Source organism: Melospiza melodia, chromosome 2, assembly GCF_035770615.1.
Source record: "Melospiza melodia melodia isolate bMelMel2 chromosome 2, bMelMel2.pri, whole genome shotgun sequence".
Lineage (NCBI taxonomy): Eukaryota > Metazoa > Chordata > Aves > Passeriformes > Passerellidae > Melospiza > Melospiza melodia.
Window position 1 is genome coordinate 140073376 of NC_086195.1, and position 19650 is coordinate 140093025.

At 40.0% G+C, this 19650-nt stretch overlaps 1 protein-coding gene across 1 annotated transcript; it reads right to left on the reverse strand.

Annotated features, from left to right (window-relative positions):
• Positions 1-542: 542 nt before the first annotated feature.
• On the reverse strand, positions 543-18595 carry ARL6 (ADP ribosylation factor like GTPase 6). The gene is made up of 8 exons (XM_063150197.1): positions 18346-18595; positions 15968-16121; positions 14124-14185; positions 12380-12448; positions 9944-10038; positions 6121-6250; positions 4634-4689; positions 543-1828 (listed from the first exon to the last, which is right to left on the reverse strand). Exons 2-8 carry the CDS (start codon positions 16088-16090, stop codon positions 1803-1805), a joined length of 561 nt encoding a protein of 186 aa, XP_063006267.1. The 5' UTR covers positions 16091-16121; positions 18346-18595; the 3' UTR covers positions 543-1802.
• Between the last annotated feature and the right edge of the window lie 1055 nt (positions 18596-19650).

Genomic DNA, 19650 nt, shown 5'->3' on the forward strand with positions numbered 1-19650 from the left:
CTGTATTATCCAAAGCAACGTAAACCCAAAAATGATCTGCCCACAATTCAGGGGAAAACTTCTCAGAATGATATATTACTACTGTTCCTCCTTTGTATTTGATTTTTGTATAGACACTTAGAGTTGACAAAAGGCCAATAGTGTCACAGAAAGGGACATGAAAATACTTCCATGACAAACTGAACTGTAGGAGCCACAGTATCCTGTAAGAAAGATTTCTTACAGTGAGATTTTATTTTGGCAAAGCAGGGGAGTTAATTTTAACTATTTAATAATAGAGTACATGACAGCTCTCCCATTTCAGCTCCCTTTGCTCCAAATACTCCTCTATGAGGTGAGGCCTAGAAGGCATGCTGACAGAACATTCATGTGTCTTTCATGCTAATGGGCGTGGGGGGAGCTTTTGCAAGAGCTGCACATTACATATCCCACAGGAATCAGGGAATCACTGAGTGAAATGGAGTCTTCAGCACTGCCAGGGTCAGCCTGCTCCTTCCTGAAGTGGCAGAACAAAAATCAAGTTCTTAATTTTTTACCTATGGTACACTTTGGAGCCAGAAAGTTTATTAAATTTATTTTTGGAAGTAAAACAGTCTTTATACACAAGAGAAGTATATAACACATTTCATAATAACGATCTAGTAAACCAGTGAGCTGTCCCTTAACTGTGTTTCTGACATGACATGACAACATGAAGTTCCACCTGGACATGAGAAGAGCTCTCCTGTGCAGTGACCATGCATGGGAACAGACTGTCCAGAGAGGCTGTGGAGTCCCCCTCACTGGGGATATTCCAGAGCCACCTGGATGCAATCCTGTGCCACGTGCTCTGGATGGTCCTGCCTGAGCAGGGAGGTTGGGCCCTTCCAGTGTAACCCATCCTGTGATTCACATGCTCCTCAAGTATCTGGAAGAGAAGTCTAGTGGATTAGGTAGTGTAAAAAATATATGCAATTAATAAAAAAAACCCCTTGGCAACAGAGATACCATTTTATTACATATACAGTGCTATATCCACTTGAATATGGATAAACAAATTCCAAATGAAATTAATAGAAAACCAGAAATCTCTAGGATGTAAAGACCATTAATGAGCATATTGAAGTTAAAAAACCCAATCAGGGCATGTCATATATTTGAAGTTTTATTGATGGGAATGCAAATATAACCATGGTATAATCACAAAAAAAACCAAGTAGTAATATTTCATTAAAAGCAATTTCTTAAAAACATCTGCAATCATCTATAACAAATATACTGAACACTTGAATCCTTATATCTTTAATCAAAATACTCTTATAGAAGTATATTAGAGATGGATAATAAAAACCCAACATCAAACTTCAATATAAAAAAAATGCCAGTAATGCCTAAAACTGGGCATCTAAAATCAGTAGGTATCTTATGCAGATGGATTTCAGGAAGTGCTGATTACTCTTTCTCTAGAAAATAAATATTCCCATTTGCTCAAAACATGTCCCCCCAAAAAACAGGGGCATTTACTGATGGCTAATTATCACCTAAACCTCAAATGAATGCAGATGTTTATTGTTAACACAAATATTTTTTTGTATATGCTCTCCAGTCACAAGATTCAATTTAATTCATCAATGTGCATACCTGAGGTGCTAGGCTGCCTACATTCAGTTTTTGTGGAAGAGAAACTAAACTCAAACAAGTCAATACAGGATATTTTAGCTGAACTGTTCATCTTCTTCAAAGCATTCTTCCTTTCCAAGGAACTTGTTCTTCACCTACTGACAAAAGGTGTAAAAGAACCCCATAGATCCTTTATTTATCTCTCATGTCTTCATTGCTTGCATCTGACCTGTTAACAAAAAGAAACATCTAGTCTTAGCACAAGATCAATTCTTGCTGCATTTTGCTTTTTGAAAGCATAAATAGATGTAGATATTTTGGTGTAGTTGCAAGAATGGGAGACAACAAAGCATTTGTTTTCAACCTGCCTTCTCATCCACTTCTGAAATTCCTGTACAGCCAAGTTGTTTTCCCCAAATCTTGCATGTTTAACAGGGAGACTCTTCACATCTAATACAATTTTTGTCTTCTTCAGGCTTATAAGATCACTTTGATGACCATAAGACTGGAAGTTTGTTTTATGAAGTATGCATTTGAATTCCTTGTAGGCATTTTGGCTCCCACCTAACTGAACATGAACTACCCAACAGCAAAAGATTTAAAGTTTGGTTTCTAATAACTCACATGAAAACTTTGCAGTCTGTAGCCACACTTCTCCATATTGCTGCCTGATTGCCACTTCTCAACTCACTTCAAACATTTTCTTGGTTACCAAAAGCATCCAGCATCCCATTACAAAATGTGGAAATCAGCACGATCTCTCCCACTAAGGGGGAATGCTGTGAGACAGGTTTGTTTTACCCTATGGAGGATGTGCTGTTGCAAAAGCAACCCCATTACAAAATAGGGGAATAGCAAACTCAGCCTTCACTATGGAGAAAAACCCACAAAGCTTTCTGCTCCTGCCACCCCAACTGTGAAATGGGTCTGGAAGGGGTAACTAAGAAAAGCTTGGCTGCTGACAAGAACTGTGTACTCATTCACCAGGTGTCATTTCCTCCTCTGAATTTTATGGCATCCCCAGGCTGTGATTTAGGGACTAGCATAACTACAGATTTGTTCCAAATATTTCCATCTGGTGCCCTAGGAACGATGAGAATCAAGAGTAAAAATTTGTCCTTGAAATATCAAAGTATTCAGCCTTTAAACATATAATTGCCAAACTACATGTGATTAGGTTAACAGCACCGTTTAAACTCAACCCCTCTTCAGCTTTTGGGTTCACTGAACCAGGGACCTAAAGGAAATTTTCAGATAGAGTCCCTTCATGAGGATTTTCAGCTCAAAAAATTAAGAATTTTAACACTCCATAAGAAATGAATAGCTGTAAGAGCTATGTGAGTGACAGCAGAAGCATCTGCTTGCTGTGCTTAAAAAAAATCTACATATATAACTTCAATATTTTGTCAGAAAATATTTACACAAGCATTTGAGATCCTTTTAAGTAGCATGAAGCTATGCAAAAACCCCAAATTTGGATTGAAACTCTTAAAAGGTTCTTCCAAGAGAAGCGGGGACTCTGAACAGCACGAAAACATTACTAAGCCAGAACTGTGCCTGAAATTAGGAAAAATTATGATTTGGAATCTGCCTCTATGATGATAGAATACAGGAGAGGAGGAAACCCAGTACCAAAATCCTGGTGGAAGATACATCACTGCTCCTCTGTAGGGCAGTAAATCTCTTTCCAAAGACTATTTTTGGCAAGCAGCCCTCCCCCTGAAAACATCACCCAGTGTTTTTGTACTCCACAATAACTGGGTAAAACAAACCATCTTTTTCTGGCCAGCAGGACGAGTCTCAGTCAAAAGGACATCCTGGTGTCCCCAGAGCAGTGGGGATGGGTTAGGCCAGGCCAGGGCTGGCTGTCACCCCTGTGGAAGGGGCTCTGTCCCCACTCCAGGGCTGGCTGTCACCCCTGTGGAAGGGGCTCTGTCCCCACTCCAGGGCTGGCTGTCACCCCCGTGGAAGGGGCTCTGTCCCCACTCCAGGGCTGGCTGTCACCCCCGTGGAAGGGGCTCTGTCCCCGGGCCAGGGCTGGCTGTCACCCCTGTGGAAGGGGCTCTGTCCCCACTCCAGGGCTGGCTGTCACCCCCGTGGAAGGGGCTCTGTCCCCGGGCCAGGGCTGGCTGTCACCCCTGTGGAAGGGGCTCTGTCCCCACTCCAGGGCTGTCACCCCCGTGGAAAGGGCTCTATCCCCGGGCCAGCGCTGACACCCCGTGGCCAGCAGGGCACAGCACAGCCGGGTGCAGCAGCCGAGCCCGCACCACCCCAAGCACTTCACAGCACAAGGAACACCAGCCAGGGAGCTAAAACTGGGACCAGCCTGCCAAAACTATGCCACACTTCACTAATCTAAACATTGAGCAGGAGGACGAGACACCAGAGCCTTACCAACACACAACAGAAGGAGACACGACATCTGTATCAAGTTTGCAATTACACAACATCTGTATCAAGTTTGTAATTAAAGATGCTGGATGTCAGACATCATCCAAGCTGGATCTGATATTTTCCATGCAGTTATGAGTGTCTGCATGTCCCATAATCGTTATGGTGTAAGAAGTTCTTTTGGCTCTGGATTAAAGAGCTGAAGGTGTATAATTAAAACCAGTGTATTTGTCTGTGTACTTGGCTTATTTTCTTTCACCATTTCTTGGTACATAACATCAAGTTATGTAAAACAGGGATAGGACATTAAGAATAAATTAAAGAAGAAACTGAACTACCACAATAAGAAATTGAAGTGTGGGAGCTGGTATTGTATAAATGAAAGTGCTACACTGTTTGCCAGAGTGTGCATTAGTATTTCATAATACACACTTTGGTCAGGGAAGGCCACATGATGTTTTGTGTACATTAAGGAGGTAAATGAAAGGCACATATGAGATAGAGCTTTAGTACTCACTGTGTAATTTGATCTGACAGCAGAAATGGACAGAAAGAAAACAAAGGAAATAATAAAGAAAAAACCTTACAAAATGAAAGAGTTAAACAGAATGAAAATACAGCAAGAGAATTACATATTATGTACCTTGAAGCCAATCCACACCTTCTTGTAATCCTTCTCCTTTAAGAGCATCACTGGCACTGAAAGAAACAAATCAAATTTCAGAAACATTGTAAAAATACCAGTTTTAGTTGAGTCATCACCAAACTTGTAATTTACACATAATTGCAAAGTAGCATCAGGTAGTTTCCTTAAGTTTTCTTCCTATGGAGAAGACTGCTCCTCAAATAATATAGGGTACCTTCCCCACAGGGAAACACCATTTCATGATATGATCTCTTTTAATTCCAGTTTCAAGGCACAAGGAATCATTGCTGGAACATGAGGGGCTCTGGGAGAGCTCCCACACGAGGCAGGCACCTTGCTCTGCAGCACCTCCCTCCTCACACAATGCTGTGAAAGATGTTTACTCCCTCCAACAGCAGCCATCAATCATGGAATCATTTAGACTGGATAAGACTTTTAATATGATCAGGCCCAAATGTTCTCCACACAGTTTCTACACACAGTGAGAATGCTGGAGTACCAGAAGGAGGAACTATGTGTGTGTGCACACTTCATTGTAACAGCAACCCCAGGAGTGGCTGTTAATGTATAAAACCATTCTGCTACACTGAGAGCAGTGTAAATCCACCTTCTGAATCACTGGGGGATAACTGTTTAAATGCTCTTCATTCTTCAATTTGTGAATCACAGCACAGCAGTGAATCTGGACTGTAACTCCAGTTCCCTATAAAACCATCTGCCAAGAAACCTGGGAATTCATGAGTGTGATTTCTGGACAAAAACAATGCCCAGGTAATCAAGTTTAACATGAAAGGGCCTAAAATGAACATTGTACCTTTCAGCAGCATTTAGCTGCTGATTTCACTTCTATTTATAACAGCTGAGGACTTTAATAGGACAAAAAACTTCTATAAAGCACTTCTGATAAAAGGAGAGTTTTTTCCTTGTAAACACCAGCACTAAGTAAAGCTTACATCCTTCAGGAACAAAAGACTACCTCCCACAACTAAAAATCCCCCCAAACATGACTTGGTAGAAAGAAGTGTTCTCTCTCTGAATACAGAAGAGAACAGTTCACTAAATGGCCTTTCAACAACAGCTTAGTGAAGTATCTGTAGAGTGGAAAAAACTGCAAAGATTTTATTATTGATATTCTCAAACCTGCAAGGTAATCTAGCAGAAGCACTCTGATAACAATTCTACTCAAATTCCCAGCAAAATATAATGTCAACTGTTCTTCTCTGATTTCACTGGAAATCCTCCATTCCATTACTTGGCTAACAGTTCTGCTGTGAAAACTTTACAGACACAGTCTAAATGAATGCATTGTACATTTAAAGTAAGTTTCACCATAAGTATTTTAATATTACTGTTTTAGTGTTTTATGTGTGGAACCTGTCTTTTAGCCACTCCGCTTATTTTATACAGCAGGGAGTGGCACGACAGGGCTAAAATAGGAACACATAAAGTAATGCCAATAAAAAGATAGAAAAAGAGAACTTTACCAGATATGCCAGGGCTTGTCTTTGATGTTTTCTAAGGACAGCAGCTGAGACACTTTCACAGATGACACTGCATCCCTGAGGTCCATCTTGTTAGCAAAGAAGAGAATAGGCAGCCGGCGGTGCTTGATGTCTAGGCACGAGCAGAGACACAACTCTCATGGCATGAGGCAGCACCCAATAATCTCTGCAAGTAACAAGCTACAAACAACACAGCAAGGTCTTCTGCTCACCTGGAGCTGCAATTCTCTGAAGGTTGTATCCTACCAAGATGCACACACTGTTGGGTTCACCTGGCCTCTGCTACATGCTTCCAAAATGCTCACAAACTTCCTTGCAGGCTTTGGAATCTTCCACCCCCTCTCCCCCTACCTTATAACCACACTTCAAGCTTGGGATAGGAATTGCTGGTGAAGCTGAGGAACAAGAGATCAAAGCACTGCCTACAAACAATGCCTAGCTCTGCTTAGTGAGGACTGGATGTATAAAATGGATGGAAAAAATAATTTGTGCTCATTCATAATATCAAAATAATAGCTGAGAACGGTAGTCTCAATTGTCCTTTAGTGTCCTGGAAAGCATCCATTACTTCAGAGAATTCATAAAACTGGAAAAAATGCACATGTGGACATCCTTTATTCTCCCTTCCCTAGAAGGACTTCTTCTCCAGAAGCTCTTTCAGCTAGCAGTGACAACTACAGACCAAAGTACTCTGGCAATTTCTGGGATACTTACACATAGGCAAGTTTAAACCTCACCGATTACCCCAAAAGACTGTATGGTGATTGAAAGGAAACAAAACATATTCTCTTCAAAGTTACAGATGTAACACTGCCAAGAAAATTACTAGCACCAAGACTAACTCTCAAATTTTTTCATATTATTTATACAAAGAATGATATACAGGATTAGAGAAAATCTAGGTTTTAGTCTATCCATCAGTGCTTGATAGGAAAAGAACTTACACACTACCACCTCAATGAAAATTGCTACACAGGCTCTTTTTAAAATAGTAAAAATAAAAGGTTATTTCACACAAGAAACTAGGTGAAGATTTATTTTAGAATGTCAAACATAAGCCATCTGTCCCTGCTGATGGGCAGGAAGATGATAAAACCCCCCAAAATCCCAACAAACTGTCAATGCTGAAATGGTTTGAACTCTCCTAATTATGTCCTTTTCCACCTTCCTACTAAACCTTTCCACAGAATCAGTGGAGATAGCACTACTTCCCCATATTCATTCAGAGATGGTAAGTGCTGATCAAAACACTGACAATTTTCACAAACTATTTACCCTTCCTGGAGCTCTTTTGTCCTCTGATACGCATAAACACAAGTCAAAGGCCTCAAAATACAAGCAAATAATTAAATCTCTGTTTTGATTCCATAGTTGAACAGCTATTGAGTCCCCTGACTGAAATTTTTACAGTAATTTACAGTATAATTAAATGAACCCTGGTAGCCACAGTTTGCAGGCTATGGGTAAATTAAAGCCATATAAATTAGCTGACATCACATATGCAAACAGCCAAGTTAATCAAGGAGTTTCCAGTGTTTTCCTAAACAATTAGAAAGGGGCACAACCTTCCCAGCCAGACCCAAAGATATTTACTAAATAAAGTAATGGTCACAGAAATTTGTATTTCCTGCCACAATTTCCCTCCCACAATTTTCACAGTTACTAACGGAAAGCAAAATTTTTCTAGCTGCAAGGGGTTATGAATCAACACATTTAAAAACATTCCAGACACTAGATGTGTGATGTGCAATTTTACACAAAGAATTTCAAGTTTACAAGAATTTCAGTTTAGTTTAGAACCATGAAGTGACCCAAGAGTCATCATCTAATCCAGGTAATCTACAATCTTTCAAAGTGCTGAAGAATGAAATTTGAGTAAAAAACCAAAATATGATACAGTTAGCATTAAAAAAACTGTTATTTGAAGAGTGCATTGTCCATTAATGTCAGTAAAAATAATTTATAGCTCTCATTCACAAAAGACTCCCAGGTAGTACAACTTCTAACCCCAAGAGTGCTTCACAGGACACGTTCCCTTCCCTTTCCCTCAGGCAAAGCCTGGCAAAAAGACAGGAAACTGTTTTACTGTGGGATCGCTAAGATTTTCAGAGACAGGAATTGATTTAATTCAATTTAAAACTTAGGTAAATACATACATTTAAAACACTCCAGGAGGATGACACTGACAGAAGCAGATTGGGAGAAAGTAGGATATGCAGCAAGAAAGACAGAATACTAACACAAATAAAAGTACTGATATAGCAAACCTGTTGTATATTGATTCACCCAAGAGCTACTTTTATTGAACATTATCCTAAAAGAATTTTTTAAGCTCTTTGGTTCTCTTACATGTCAAAACTGATAAATCAGTGACACTGTTGCTGCTGGAGCTAAGCCACACCAAGGCAGAAATCCACAACTGCTGTCTCCTGGCTCTCAGGACTGCACTCAGTGGCCAGAGCCTGCTCTTTTGGTCTTTTGAACTTGCAGACACAAACTCATGAACAACTGAACAGCACTGACCTGCTAGGCCAGCATGAGTGACCAAGTAAAGCCTAAATGAAAAGCCTCACCTAAGGTTGCTGCTACTCTGTCTGAACATTTTTATTCTTCTGCCCTCTGTTAAACCAGTAACTTCTTCCAGCAGCTTTACCTCTCTGTGTGGGTCACTCCACTAACAGAATTGGGTTAACTGCTGCAGTTAATTCCTGACTTGGGACAAAGTGCCCTGGCCTCTGCGTAATCCACCTGCAGCCTTTGGCTCACCCCATCCTCCCTGTGACTTTTGTAACACTGCCTTTTCAGTGCCTGCATTTCAAGTAGCCCATACCCTTGAATGAGAAATTAGAGCATGAGAATCAGAAGGTCCAGTCAGCTCCAGCATTTTTGTTGATGAATTAAAGTGTTGTATAAAGTCTTAATGGAAAATAAAGCCATGGGAACATATTTGTCTCTATCGCACATGGCTTTTCTTAAAATACAAGTCAGCTTTTCCCTTCTTATTTTCAGCACGGGAATCCCACAAGTTAAGGCTCTATCAGTTTAATACATAGTTAAGGAATCACAGGATTATTTCACTTTTAAACTTCCTAGATGTAGTTTAATATTCTGGTTAGGCAGAGCAACTACCAAAACTGCTGAAAGTAAAAATTACATATTGCTTTCAGACACATCCCAGTAATGTTGAATACATGGAAAGGCAAAGAATTGACTGATATCAGAATTTAATTAAGCAGTCTCATGTAAAAAAACACCAACCAAATCCCTAAAATCAAGACCCTGATCACAGATCCTCTCATATCCTCTTCCATTGGGAATTGAAACTGCCTGGTGTAATTATCCCTTTGGATTTCTGGCTAAAGCATAAAAAATTATTATGAAGATGACAAAAGAAAGTTAAATAATCTTTAAAGTTAAAGAAAGTTAAATAATCTTTAAATAATTAAAGGAATTAGCTGTCTTAATGGAAAAAACAGACATGGTGACACAGTTTTGTCTCTGCTGGTCATCACAAGAAGCCTGTCCTGCTTCTAACTCAAAGTCTATTCTTTCTCAAAACAATGTAACTTTTGATCTATATTGATTAATAAGAGACCAACCCAACTCAGTGTAGAAATCTGTAGTGTGACCAATTTCCAAATGTGAATAGGTAAAAAAAAAACCCCACGTTTTGGAAGATTATTGTGCTAATATTCATGAAAGGTTAAAATACTTGCAAAGTACTCAGAATGTGTCAGATTTTCTTAAGCTTTTCTTAAGGCAACATAACAAATATGGACACAGAATGGGAAAAAAGCCTCCTCACCTGGATGATTCAGAAGGGTGTCAAGTTCTTCTTTGGCCACAACCATTCTTAATTTGTCACTGCTATCAATGACAAAAATAATGGCTTGGCCTTCTCTGCATAACATAAAAAGAGCAAAGAGGCAAATTATAGGTTCTCAAAGAAATGAATACTCTGTGAATAAGAAAAGGCTTCAGAAGAAACACCAAGAAAAAAGTCCAAACAAACTTGATTTTTCCTCTAATTTTTGTCATTGTTATTTACCATTAACATTTGAATCCTGTCTTATTTCTGAAATTCAATCTTTTGGTAACATGCGTATTTTTTTTTGGGATGAGGTTGTTACCTGCCCCTACAAGGTTCACTCTCCACACACCTAGAAAAGCTTGTTTTTACTACCCAGACTGAAAAATCAACTTCAAAATGTAACGAACTGCTATTTTGACATTGTGGTCAGGGAGGGAAAACCCCCATAAAGACAGATCTTTACAGAAATTCTGTATTTCCTGTACTAAATTTATTTAGAGAAAGGTCAAATACCTTTTTAGACAAAACCTGTGTCCACAGCTAGGCATATGCAGGTTATTTTAACCTTTACATATCCTGCATAAACAGGATCTTTCTTTTTTTGTTTTCTTTTTTCAAATAACAGGTAAAATCTTTCAACTATTTCAAATCATTTGGACATTTTGCTGCTAGTGTGACCACAGTCACAACATAAATGCAGCTACTCAGGTCATTATTTCAGGATGTTAATGACATTTTGACTTGACGTTCCATTTATTGAAACTTGTTTTGAAAACCAAATAAAATCTCACCAATTCATAATTCACCTGTTGTAAACATCCACAGAAATATATTTACATTTTAATGTAATCACGTCTCCTTCATTTTAAATTTCTCTGAGACACCATTATGAATACATTCTTTACCCTCCAGCACCATCTACCTTTGTATTTTGATAAGAAACAGATCTCTACCTGCTGGAAACCAGAAATAACCTGAACAGCCCAAGATTGTATGAGAAGGCCCATTCTTTTCTGGTGTACAGAGCCTTTACTAGATAAAGCTTTTGCATATGAGCTGGAAATGCCTAAGCAATTTTCAAGAGCACAGAGTATTTTAGTAGAGGAATGAAGCATACTGGCATGTATTGATTACCAAAAAATTAACTTCATAAAGAAGTATCAGGGATAGGGCTACAACATGACTTTGGGGTTATTTAAGATAAATCTACTTAGAGAATGAAGTAGAAGATACTTTCAAGATAAACAGAAGAAAAGTCCAGACTTGAACTTTATAAACTGAACAGCATATAATTATTTTTATTAATATTTTTATTTAATTAACAGGAATTTTTGTTTTTATATTATTCTTAGAAGTTAATCTACTGCACTTGTTCAGGACCAGAGGAGGATACAAGCGCATATTTCACTGTCAGCACTAAAACACTCCCTTACTGTTAGGGAGTTATTGTTAAGATGAAAAAGCCATTTATGCCCCACGAGGGATAAGTTACTGCATTAAATACAGCAATCACAAAAATTATTTGCTTATGAAGCACTCTGCTAGCATTTTGAGAGCAGCCTGAGGGCATCAGTTACTGAAATGCAAATCTAACACTCTTGAACAATGAAGATCTGCTGGCCAAATGTTTTCAATGCTAACACAATTTGCACAGGAAGGAGAGGAAGCATTAATCCTCAATAAAAAAAAATTTAAGCTCTACCACAACTGATATTAATATTTAATCAATATTATAATCTTCAGAATTTATCCCTTCTACTTCTCCAAGCTACTTCTGCATGGTTTTGTATTGTTCACGTTATCTAGATGAGGATCAGGCATTGCAGAATAGCAATGAGACAATGCAAATAAAGATTAACTAAACATGTATAATAAATAACATAAATAATAAAGATTCACTAAAAGCTCTAAAACCAGAGAATGGAGTTGATCTATTACCAAAGGGCAATACCAGACTGTTATAAATACAGAAAATATCCTGTTTAATAAATGAAATTAAGAATGTGCATTCAGGTTCTTAGTTACATGTGCCTTATCCTCTGAGGTTCAGTCCCCTCACCTCTAAAACTCTCAGCCATCAGCCAACATCTTGCAGGTTTTAAGTAACTGACCTACAGAAGAACTGAAAAGCCGGAAACCTAACTGATCTTGAGCTTTCTTAGAGAATTTGTTTTCAGGTTTCAACATTTAAATCTCATTTCTAGTATGCTCCCCAAAGTTGTCCCTGAACTCACAGAGTAACACCAGGTAAAAATTTTCATTTGTTAGAATAGAAAGTTTTATTTATCCAGAGTAAACCGGCTGTCAAACACCAGGTAAAAACCTTCTCTGAATCATTTCTAACCACTAGATATTATCATACCTCTGTTTAAATAACCTGCACAACAGTTCATAGGAACAGCAATGCTTTAAAATAAATTATAGGCTTACTTGTAGTAGTGTTCCCAGAGGTCTCTGTATTTCCCTTGACCTGACATATCAAACACTGTGAAAGACAAACTGCAAAGAAAAGAAATGCATGAGGCCCAAGAAAAAAGAACAAAATTCAAACTATATCCATTTTCTTTGCTACCCTGACGCAAAAAAATAAAAAAATAAGCCAGATCAGTTTGAATCCAAATCAACCAAGAAAAATTCCCAAAAGAACTCTGGTTGCATTATCTGCCTTCAAATGATCCTACTCAGCTTTGCAGCCTTATTATAGAAATATTTCACAATGGGAAATGTGTTTATTGTCTGAATAAAAGAACTAAACCAATTATTTGAAGTTGCATCAAAGGCAAAATAAGCTCCCATTCAGTCTCTGTCATGCTGATATCAAATACTGTTTATGAGTAAATGAAATTCAGATGAACTTAAAATCCATGGCCTGTCTTAAATTCTGTCCCTAGACAAGTATAAATGTGAGCAAAATAAAAGGCTTAAAAATATAAAAATTTCACCTTTAGGGAAAAAATAAAGAGTACATTTTGGTAAAAATGGGTGAGTTCAGATGACCAAGCTACAAAGAGCAGTCTTTTCCACTGTGAGATTTCACACAAACACTACACAGAGCAAGGCAACTTAGTGAACACTACAAAAAGTTCTCATCTGCTCCTGAAATGTTTACAGAGGCAACATTGAGTTCAGAACTAGGCTCCTCTTTTTTGGGTAGCCCCAAGTAGCTCCCCAAGTGGAGGGCACCAAAAAAAGGAGGTTAGGAAAAGGAAGCTCTCCAGACATCCTTCCCACTCCATGTCCAGACAGAGTCGTGGGTTTATCAGTTTGTAGAGTTTGAGGTTTGGGGTGGGTTTAGTTGGAGGTTGTTTTTTTAAACATTCTACATGGTGTATTTACAAGTCATCATCTCTCCTACTACAGGATCAGAATAAAAAAAGCAATATAAATTTACATTCTCACATGTGAAGTCCCAAACTTGCCTGATGTACTTTATTGGGACAGAACTCAGTTGTGGAAGCTCTTAGAGAAATACAAAAGCTATCACTATGACATATCAGGTCAAGGAATAAACAATTTTCTTGCAGATCTCCCACCCAGTGAGGCCATACTGCTTGGTTTGAAGACACACTAAAATATTCAATGAAGGCCACAAAATAACAAAATGATGCTGCCTCCTTCAAATATCCTCGTGTCATGCCATTCTTTAGATAATCTAAATCTTAGTCTTCATTCAACTAATGACTTATTACTCTGCTTCCTGGCCTTTGCTCCTGCCACCTTTACATTGCTAATGCTGTAGCCATCCTTTTGCATTTAATGAGATTACACTGCAATCTGTTCAGAGTACCTCCAGTGAGAGTGCTTAATTTAGGTTACCAGATTGAGAGTGGAATTTAGGCTGCCACCTCAGCAGCTGTCTCTCCTCCAGTCTGTAACAGTGCCCTATTCTCAAACTCCCAACAGACAGGGATCAGATGTTTATACAGGCTACTGCAAAAAAACTAAAAAACTTTTAAAAAAATTTTTAATAGTTTTATAGCAGCACAAAACACATATTATATTCTAACACAGTCCTGGATCATATTAAGTCTCATGGATAGTACATTTCAACAAACTGCAATGTCATGTCATTACACCCCATACATGATACTCAGTTACAAACCCACTGAAAGAGATCATTAAGACCAGCTATGGTGTAATAATCATTACTGCTACTGAAGAAACAAAGTAGTACCTTGAAGTTTTGAATTTCTCTATACTGAATCCTATTGTTGGAACGATGTCCTGAGTTTGAGCCTTTGAAGGAAAGAAAGCACACATTTTACAATCAAATTAGAAAATGCAAATACTGAAATATATTTAAAACATGAATAAATTACAGATCTGTTTTTGCCCCAAACTGTGAAATATTAGGAAAGTTCCCAGAAAAGTAAAGTAATTCAGAATCAAGGGTTTTGTGTTTTCTGGGGAATAGAGTAAACACTACTGGAAGTGCCAAAACACAGAGCATTATTAAGAGCTCTGTCTGATAACTGATTTACTACTGAGCTGGTCAAGGAACCTATCAGCTAAGTTGGTGGAAAAGAACAGCTCCTCTAAGAAGCATGGATATTGAGCAGGAAGAAAGGTCACACCCCATAGATTACAGAGCTGTCTGAGAAAGTGACATGCAATCCTTGCACAGACTCCTTGAGCCCCTTATTCCAAACACCATCCATAGGCAGGTCCAGCAGAAACAACTGCAGACAGATGGAAACACATTTGGATTTACCAAGCCCTAATATATTGCTCCTGGGGCAAGGCAGAAGTTCTTCAGAAGACTGAGTTGAGCCAGAGATCAGAATAACCTGTCCATTGAACTTACTAAAAATAAACACTTTTATTAACTTTGTTCTAATGACATTTGTTACATGCTAGACTATTTGGCATGGCTTGCAAGGGCAGGACTTACACAAGTTGGATACAAAGTTATCCTCCTATAAATTCTTATTACAAACAAATTCTATTTCTTCTACTCATGTAATTCCACTGAGAGCTTCTCTAATGCCCATTATTGTGATAAATCTTCAAGTTAAACTGTAGTTAAGAATCCTTTACTGCTTAAGGAATGACATAAGAATCCTCTACAAAAAAGGTCTCAGTAATTACATAAAGTACAATTTGCCAGGTACACATTGTAGCCTTTCTCCCTAACAACTGGCAGCACATAGCAAGGAGTTTATAGTCTTTGTTTATAAATCTACTAAATTTTCAGTGGAAGAAAAATTGCCAGGAATGGAAGAGTAGCAGACTCACCACTATGTCACACATTTTAAACAATGTCCAGGGGACTCATCAGGTAAAATTTAATGAAAATTCATAATAATAATAATAAAAAAAAGCTGTGTCCTGATATAAACAGCAAAAAGCAGTTTCCCAGATGCAAATTACCAAGATGCACAACCTTTGGCTTTGAACATGCCTATCAAAATTAGTCCATTTCTAGTCCATAAACATATCTATAAACAAGAATCCTACTTTCAGAATATTAGGCACTCCTAGAGGCCTCAAACACTTTTCACTGGATGAATACACTGCAAATTGCAATGGTAATTATTTTGAAAATTATTCTGCTTTAAAAATAGTGAAGTCACCCTTAAACATGCATCTTCTTTTTATTTCTATTTTGTTATCTCTTATGCACTTGGTATTTTTAAGGAAGTGATTAAAATAAACATGATAAATTGTTGTACAACTGTATTAATCCTAAATGTTCAACATCACTTGTAACTGTAATCCTGTGACAATTATTTAAGTGATTTAAGTGACTGCTTCAGATCCTGATTTCAGCCATCACAAACCCTTCTTTGTTGGGTGATCTTAACAAAAGTGTGCCATGTTAACAGTGGGGTTTTTCTGGAAAATAATGTGCATGTGAATGCTTACCCTCAGTTTCAGTTAGCTGGAAAATCTTAAAATATATTTGTTCCACTGTGCTAAATCCCAAGCTCTGCACATCTTTTCCATGGATACCCTTTGTAACAGCATGCAAGCCCAGATCAGCCAAACCCCCAGAGGTGAACCACGCAGGCTACTCACATTTGAAGGTTTAAGTTTATTGATGATCGTCGTTTTGCCGCTGTTGTCCAAGCCAAGGCACAAGACGTGAACCTCCTTCTTCTTCAGGCCAAGCCACCCTGCCAGCTTGTCAAACAATCCCATGGCTGTGGCTGCAGGTCACGGGGAGCCCAGGCTGTTGAGGGAATCAGAGCTGCTGGCAAACAAAGTGGTACCTGCAGGGCAGCGCTGGCACCAGGGCGGGCATGGGGCCGAGCAGCCTCACCTCCCTGGTGTGAGCTGCACAAACACGGCCCCAGGCTGGCCCTGCACATCAGCACGTGGAGGGTAAGCTGATTACAGCCAGGATACCAAAGCAGCCTGGCTGTTTATAGCCCTGTCTGTATCACACAGTGCCCTTGATTCACTGGGCAGGAAACCTGAGCAGCCCAAATGGGGGCACAAGGCAGCGCCACCAGGGCGCCCACCAAAATGAGCAAAACCAAAAGGAGGGTCATGATATTTACCTCAAATTGCCAGCAGTACATCATTCAAACAACAAAACGGTATTTCCCTTCTGCAGCACCTGCTACAGAATTTACTGACCCCTGCATTAAATAAATTATTCAATCCAAACTCTAATTTGCCAATATTTTGCCAATATTGACATGTATAAATTAGGAACTCTTCATTCACCACAAATAGGAACTGATTAAAATGGATCCAACAGACACCAAAACATTCACCCACACGTCAGGGAGATGCCAAACCTCTGCTGCTGCCCAGACCCTGGCTGAAGTTACCTGGCAGAGGCACATTCAAAGGAGATTACATCACGTGTTGCCCTGCAATACCTGGCTAAATGCTCTCTGCAAAGAGGATAACCCTTGTCTGCCCTGAATGAATTCCAATGGAAATAATTTCAGCAATCAGACAACTGAAACCTTCAAGATACCTTGAATAATTAAGTATTTAATTCATGTCAGAGGATTTCTGGAGTGCTGAAGGCTGTTTTTTTCTTAATAAATTAAAACACACACAGCACTGGATAACTCAGGTTGCAAGCTCAGGAAATCATAGCAGGAGGAGGGAAAGGTAAAAAAACCCCATCAATAACAAACCTTTGATCACACTTCTTCACTAACTGACTACAACATGATTGTTAACAGTTTTCAGTAATTTGAAACTTTGCATTTAATATAGTCACAAAAGTAATCATTCTGGCTAAAGGATGATTTTTCCTTTTTAAACACATATCTTAGAGCTTTCTATGGTGCATTTTGATTCAGAACTGGTCATGATCTACATTACAGCTACACAGAATTATTACCCGGTAAAAAAACTCCAACATTAGTTATAGCAAGTCTCTCATTCTAACTCCCTTTGTTTTACGCCCCACTCCTTTTCTAATCCATATATACAACTCACAGAGCAGATTCAAGCTGTTTATTATCAAATTAACCTGACAAAACCCTGATCCAGCACACATTACTTTCTTATCTAATCAAGAGCTTCATCTATCTATTCTAGATGGTCAAAAAATAGAGAGTCAAAAAACACATTCTAGAGGGCCAAACAAATACATTGTAGGCACTCCTAAAATGAAACAGGAAGAAATACAAGCGCTTAAAAATACTTCCAGGGCTTCGCTTTTAAATCCAAAACCTTAAATACACCTTAAATAAATGTTTCTAGTAACATTTTAATTAATGCCATGTTTTTCTAGAAAATTTCCTACCAGTTATTATTTAAGAACAGTCCTTATTTAAGAACACATGGGAAAGAAACACACCCTTGACTTCTTGCCCTGCCCCTATTTTCATGTTTTTTCTCAGCTGTGAAGAGTTACAGCAGTTACAGCTAACACAGGTGCCTTTTTCCCCCTCTTATTTGCCAGCTGATATTTTGCCTACAGTGACAGACAACATACATCTCAAAAATGATTTAAGCCAGAGTCTGGTCCAGGAGCTTAACAGCAAATTCTCTATGCTTTTTTCTCAAGAAAGGATGTTCTTTCACATCTGATCTTTGTCCATTTCCAAACCTAATCAACGACACAGGAGATTTAATCAGAGAAATAGAGAGCAGCCAACAAACAAGCTCCAAGATGTGTCCAGGTATTTGCAAAACAAACGAATTTTTTTCGGAAGAACTGCCTTGTTTAGGTTTAGGGCTGGATATATTTCAATGGTCTGAGATCCAAAGAAGGGAAAGACTGAGCATGTGGGCTAATTAGCATGGGAAGCAAGACAGTCATTAGCCAACAGAAGGCAGGACACCGACTGATAAGAGTTGTAGCCAGTGAACATTAATGCCCTCGTTTGCTAAAATGTATAAACAGTGAAAAGCTTTGGTAGCGGCCGTGCTGGATTTGCCGCCCAGCTCCCCTTTCAGCGCAGAAGCAGAAATAAATCAAATACCTGGGCTCTGTGCGCGGCTCGCCTCCGGCACAGGGGTGCAAGGACCCAGTCCGGGACCAGGCCTGGTGCGGGGGATCGCAGCTCCCAGCGCCGGCCTTAACTCCCCCCCGTCCGCACCGCAGGGCCTCGGCAGCGGCCGCGGGTCCCTTCTCACGGGCCAGGACGCGGTCTCCTCTCCGAGAGCAGCACAGGGTCCCCGGGAAAGCCGGAACAGGGAAGGCCGGCCCCGGGCCCCCCTCCCCGGTGCGGCCCCGCGGCCGCAGCACCGACCTGGGCCCGGGACGCGCCCGCGGGGCCCGCGCGCCGCCGCCGCCGTTACCGAGGAAACCGAAGCCCCGCCCTCTCCCTGCTCCGCCAATCGCGTCCCGCCGGCCCACCCGCTCCGCCTCTTCCGGCCACTGGGGGGAGGGCGTTGGGGCGGGGCCCGCCCGAGGCCACGCCCCCGGGCTGAGGGGCTGAGGGAGCCACGCCCCCGGGCTGTGGGGCTGAGGGAGCCGGGGCAGGGTTGGGGGGCGTCCCCTTCATTCTCCGTGTGCGGCGCCTCGGGAATCGCTGATTTCCAAGCGCTGCCTTGCCCGAGAGTGCCTGGATAAATCCTCGTGGGGATTGCGATGAGCACAGAAGGAAACCCCTGAGCCAGAACGGCCACCCGAGGTGTTGCCAGCACCGCCCGTTCCCAAGCGGGCGCTTTGGCAGCATCTGGAAAATCTCAAATTCAGGCGGCACTGGGGCAGTGGCAGCAGCAGGGCTTGAGGGAAGGCAGCCTGGGCAGGCAGGTACAGGGGCTGAAAATACACTTAGGATTTTTAAAAAAATTATTTTATTTATTTCATTTTAATTTTTTTCATTTTATTTTTATGCATAGCATAGTCCCGTCAGATTGGTTCAATGTCTTCTGTATTTCCTGTATCCGGAAGGTTCCGAATAAAAGAGGAGATTCCCTCGTAGTGGCATTATGAGCCAATGAAGGAACAGGCAGGTAGCATTAATCCCACAGTGAAACACTGTAATTAAGCCCTTCCTAGACTCTAATCAAGTTGTGAGGTATATCTGGTAGAGGAGGGTGTTTCTGTTTGAAATCAGCCCCTATCTGAGGAGTTCTGAACTCAGTGCAGAACACAGAATGGCAAAGGCATTTCTGTAAAAAGATCTAAAATGAAATATTCATTCTTCATTATGTGCACTGTGTTAAACCTGACAGTCCTCAGTGTGAAAGCTCTTCCCGTGTTAAATAAAGAGGATGTAATGGACTGTGGGCATCTGACACTCATTTCCTATTACTTTACAGCTACTTCTGTTCAGTCT